At 40.4% G+C, this 5,370-nt stretch overlaps 1 protein-coding gene across 1 annotated transcript in view; it reads left to right on the top strand.

Annotated features, from left to right (window-relative positions):
• Window positions 1-4,429, top strand: part of LOC103769725 (zinc finger RNA-binding protein-like) — a gene marked incomplete at its 5' end in the record, with an annotated part of 4,624 nt that extends 195 nt beyond the window's left edge. Inside the window, 3 exon segments of the mRNA XM_008936951.1 lie at window positions 1-117; window positions 2,452-2,590; window positions 4,110-4,429. The exon segment at window positions 1-117 is cut by the window's left edge and continues 3 nt beyond it. Coding sequence (XP_008935199.1) covers window positions 1-117; window positions 2,452-2,590; window positions 4,110-4,429 — 576 coding nt within the window.
• Window positions 4,430-5,370: the final 941 nt, after the last annotated feature.

Here is a 5,370-nt window from a genome sequence, read left to right as displayed (position 1 = left end):
ACAGCTGCTGCATATGGAGGCTATCCTACAGCACACACAGCTACAGATTATGGTTATACACAGAGGCAACAAGAGGCTCCACCACCACCACCTCCTGTCACTACGCAGAATTACCAGGTGTGTTTAAAAAAAAAAAAAAAAAAATGCAAAACCCAACAGCCTTGTGTGATTTATTTATTTATTTAATGATACATTAAAAGGAAGAGTCCTGTTTGGATATGAGAATGTGGTGATATTTTTTTTTTCTTACATGAATCACTCAAATTACTTAGTAGCTAAAACTGATAGAATGTGAAGTGACTGCAGTCTCATATGGCATGTATAGAGGATTATCACCAGTAGTACTGCAGGAGCTAAGATTTAGACATTCACACAATAAGCAATGAATTGACATTTATCTCCAAATGATTTTGTGAACTACTGCTGAAATACTTGCTTCTGCTAGCCTAAATGTTGTGGCCTAAGTGTGCCTAAGTGACATGTGGTAAACTGGATCATGGAACTGATTTAGATGAAAAAACTATTCCAACAAAAATTTTCAGAGGGAGATAGAAATAGTTCCCTTGTCAGATTCCTGGGTGCCATAGGAGGTCTAGTACCAAATGGAAGAGGATAGAAGATTACACTAGGAGAGGAACTACCCTTTGGATAGGTTTTGGGCACCCTTTGAGACCACTGTCTAACCTTGCGTGGCTACAGACTTCTACACAAGGGAACTATTGTCTGTTTTCATCTTGCCCTGACCTTTGCTGACAGTTCCTTGTGTTGAATCTAGCAGTTGTCAGCAGTGGGTCAGTTGAAGATAAGGATCCTCCTGAAAACTAAACAACCAAAAAAGTAGTAGCAGCTTTCCATGGGATTGATTGGTTTCTGCAGAGTGAGAAGTTGCAGTTTTCCCCCTTCTGTTTGGATTCTCACAATGCAAGCATGTATGCACTTTGGTAACCCTAGCCCATTCATTTCAATCAGCTTAGATGCAGAAAGATGAGGGGTTTTACATAGCCAGGTATTTTTCCATTGGAAGCGTGAGGTTTGTCTTTTTATCAGCTTTTTTTCCACAGAATCTCACAGACTGGTATGGGTTGGAAGGGACCTCTGGAGATCATCTTGTCCAACCCCCCTGCTAAAGCAGGGTCACCCAGAGCAGGGTGCCCAGGATCACATCCATGCAGGTTTGGAATCTCTCCAGAGAAGGAGACTCCACAACCTCTGGGCAGCCTGCTCCAGGCTTGGGCACCATCAAATGCTACATTAGCATTTTTTAGTCTTCAGTGGATATTTCTAGACTGATGTGTTTGTGCACAAGAGTCATCAAACTTATGGCATGGCTCATAGTTAAAATGTGCATTTACTATGAGATGGAGGACATTGGAATAGTATGTTCCTTGTAACAATTCTTTAACTTCTTAATCCTAAACTTATCAAGGCATTATCTAGATTCCAATTAGTATTTTTGTTTATTTAAAAGGACTATACTGTTGCTGTATGTTATAAATTCCTATGTACGGCTTTTGTAATTCATTACATATGGTAATGAATTGAAACATGGGGGTCTTTCCAGTAGCACATTTACTCATAATTACAAGATCATTAAACTAGTCAATTATTAGATGCATTCAGACAGAAAGTGTCCCCTAAAGAAAAATAATTCTACTTTACACAGGTTGGATGGAAAAAGAGACTATTTCTTTGAAATAAATTCTGTACATTAGTACGTTTCAACTAATCTAGTTCATGCCTTGCTACTCCTCAATTGATCAGCTCTTTACCATAAATATCATGAGAATGGGAGAATATACGTATGTGCGTATAGTCTTCCAAGCACTCCCCTTCTTACTAACCGTCTCCTGAGTTCTGGAGATTTTGAATGGGCTACTTGCCTTGCCCTTATAAACTAAATATGGCTCCCCAATGGACCAAAAACTAAAGAAGGCTTTCATACTCTAAAAATTATAACCAATAAAAGTATTTTTAATTATGGGATTTATAAAGCAAATAAAGGGTCATGTTTGTAAACTCGTGAATTTATTGTGGTATGTAGAGATTTGTTGTGGTTTTTTTCCTTCATATTTTACAGGAAGGTAATCTGTCACAGTCACATTTACAGGAATGTAATCCGTTACAGTCATTATGAAAAACTAGTGAGAATAGTTGCTTTTTGGTAACAAAAATAATTTGGAAGGGAAAGTGACTTAACAGCATCAGGTGAATTCCTACATTAAGTCTGAAAAAGACAATCAGGGTTGTCCTTAGGCCTGAAGTATCTGTAAGCATAAATTTAATTTCTGTAATGCATATATTAGTATATACTGTATCTGTAAATATATATATATTTTTTAATATTTACTTCAGTAGAATAGAAGAAAATTCTTTGACTCTGCTAATTATTTTTATTACTCTAGATATAAACTTAAGGAGAAATTTGCTGGCTTTTCTTTTTTGAATTTTTAGGATTCTTATTCTTATGTTCGATCTACTGCCCCAGCTGTAGCTTATGACAACAAACAATACTATCAACAACCAACAGTGACTGCTGCAGCTGTTGCTGCCCAGCCTCAACCTTCAGTAGCTGAATCGTACTATCAGACAGGTGGGTGGCATGATTCAAACTCCTGTCATTATGCATAGTCTGTGTACTATAATACCTTAAAAATATATATCCAAATATTTCACATTATTCAGTTTTGTGTTTTGGTGTTTTGATTTGTTTGTTTGTTTGTTTTTTTTGACATGTAATCCCTATCAATGTATAGAAAAATTTGCTGTACCTAGAACTTGAACATTATTGTGCTATTGCCAGAAGTAACTGTCAAGGTTTAGGGGGTCAGGGCTGTCCGCTAGAACTGTAACAGATGCTCTCTGTTAACCCCTCTTCCCTTCTCCAAAGGAGAAGAGAAAGGGAATAAGGGAGACTTACAGATTGGAAAGGAAAACTAAAACAGCGTGAATGAAAATAACAACATGGAATATGTACAGAACAAGTATTGAACCCAACCCCCCTGATGGCAATGATGTTACTGTCACCACTGGTGCTGTGGGTAGGCACTGGGGAAGTCCCAGACTGGACTCAGCGGCAGATGGGAACCAGGTTCAGGAGCTGGATTCAGGAACACAGATCATGATCAAAGGCAGAATGGATGGAATCCTCCTCAGACACTGGCCATTGAAGAAGAGGCTTGACCCTCATGATCCCTTAGCTTTACATGTAGATGGGATGGAATCCCTTGTTGGTCAGTTTAGGGTCATGTGTCCTGGCTGCTCCTCCCCGCAGGTGTAGCCTTTCACTTTCTGCACCCCAATGTGGTTGACAAGATTTAGTAGTGACCTTGATCTGCACAGGAGCAAGTACAATCAAGAGCCTTTCTGCACACCCCACCCCTTGGCGGTAACTCTAAATGTGGAGCGTTATCACTGCTAGAAGCAGAGACTGGCTGCAAAAATCTGCTCTTAACTTCAGACAGTGCATCTAGTTAGAAGAGACTGAGCTGCAAAGTAAAATTGCTGAACAGAATTAGTTCTGTTCTAACTCATACCTGGACAGTAACTATCTTTGAGGTTTGGATTGTTATTAAATACACTCAAAGCATGGTTCTAGACAAACTTTTGCTAAGGTAGGTTCAAAGAGTCAATGGTGGGTTCAGATGATAACTTGGTTAGAAAGACTTCTACTTCTTTACTTAATGTGTGTAGTTCTTTAATTATTAGTATCATGAATGCTGCAAAGGATACAAAATCCTATTTACTACTTTTAATTGGGAATAATAAAAGTTTAGATGTGCTCTAGTAAAACTTGAATAAGAAGGTTGTGTAAAAACTTGTCAGTGCAGTTAAATCTGAGGCTTACTAGTGTGAGCTGTGACATGATTAAACAGTTGTGTGATATATGGTAGGTGATGCATAACATTTATGGGGGGGACCCACAAAACACACGAAACAGTAAAAAAAACCCTCCCCAATGAAACAAAAAGGGCAAAATAATCAACCAAACAAGACTTACTTGTTATGTGTTTATTCCCCAGCATGTCATTAAGTATCATTTAATATGTTTTGTATTTCATTCAACTAAAGCATATCAATGTTTGTACATTTCTATTTTCTATCCCAATTAGCTCCAAAAGCAGGATATAGTCAAGGGGCATCCCAGTATACCCAAGCCCAGCAAACACGACAAGTGACAGCTATAAAACCTGCAACCCCAAGTCCAGCAACAACTACATTTTCTATATATCCGGTATCCTCTACTGTGCAGCCAGTAGCAGCTGCAGCTACTGTTGTTCCATCCTATACTCAAAGTGCAACGTACAGTACAACAGCAGTTACTTACTCTGGTAAGAATTTTGCATATTATGTTGCTGGGATCTTTGCAGTTGTTATAGGAGAGGATTTCAATCCTCAAAATTTGGGCAGATTGAGTTCAATTACATTATAGACTACAGAGAAATATCAACCAGTTAAATCATAATAATGGAAAAATATTTTGATGTATCTTTCAAAGAAGTTTAATGTTTGTATGTGCCTCTTTTGTTATATGTGGTAATATACTCAATGTAACAAAATAGTCAGAGGTGAGCAGCTTCAATCTGCAGCCAAGCACTCGAGCACAGTGCACAGGGGGGGTTGCCTAAACTGGGGGAACCTCAGGGGGAGCCAGGAGAGCCACAGCTGGAGTGACTGACAAGACCTGGGCAGAGCCAGGAGTAACAGCAGCCAAGCTGTTCTCTCCACATATAAAAAGTCCCTGGGGTGCTAGTGACCAGGAGCACTGCAACCAGGACATAGGGTGTCAGCAAGGATTTGCATGGCAGTTTGCATGGAAGGGTGCTGTAGTTCTGCCAGCTCTGACCAGGGAGGGATGGTTTCCACCCAGCAGAAAGCCATGGCCTCTCTAAGCCCTGTAGCCACCACAACTAATGCAGCTTCCCAGGCAGAGCTCCCTGGTGAGAACACGCTGCTACCCAGGCATCAGGCTGCAGGCTGTGCCTAGCTCTTATACTGGTGCAAGATGGCAGCAGTGAGCACACCTGTGAGAGATGTGCCCAGGTAGAATAACTCCTCTGCTTAGTAACAGAGCTCCAGGAGGAGGTGAGTAGTTTGAGGAGTATCAGGGAGTCTGAGAAAGGGTGCAGTTCCAGTAGTCTACCTTTCCTGGGACAGACCCAACAGGCAGACTGAATGCGTGACATGGGGAATTCACTATCCTCTTTCTGCCAGACTGAACACAGTGACTTGAGGGACAGGGGGTGACAAGTTCCTGCTTGGCATAACAGGCATGTCCCCTCTGTGACTACCCCACCGTTCCAGGCACCCTTGCATAATAGGTATGAGGCTCTGCAAGTGGAAATGAACAATAATGAGGACAATGGTTCATCT

Source organism: Merops nubicus, unplaced genomic scaffold (genome assembly GCF_000691845.1).
Source record: "Merops nubicus isolate BGI_N331 unplaced genomic scaffold, ASM69184v1 scaffold8083, whole genome shotgun sequence".
Lineage (NCBI taxonomy): Eukaryota > Metazoa > Chordata > Aves > Coraciiformes > Meropidae > Merops > Merops nubicus.
The sequence above is the reverse complement of the archived record's forward strand: the minus strand, read 5'-3'. Positions and strand labels throughout refer to the sequence as shown.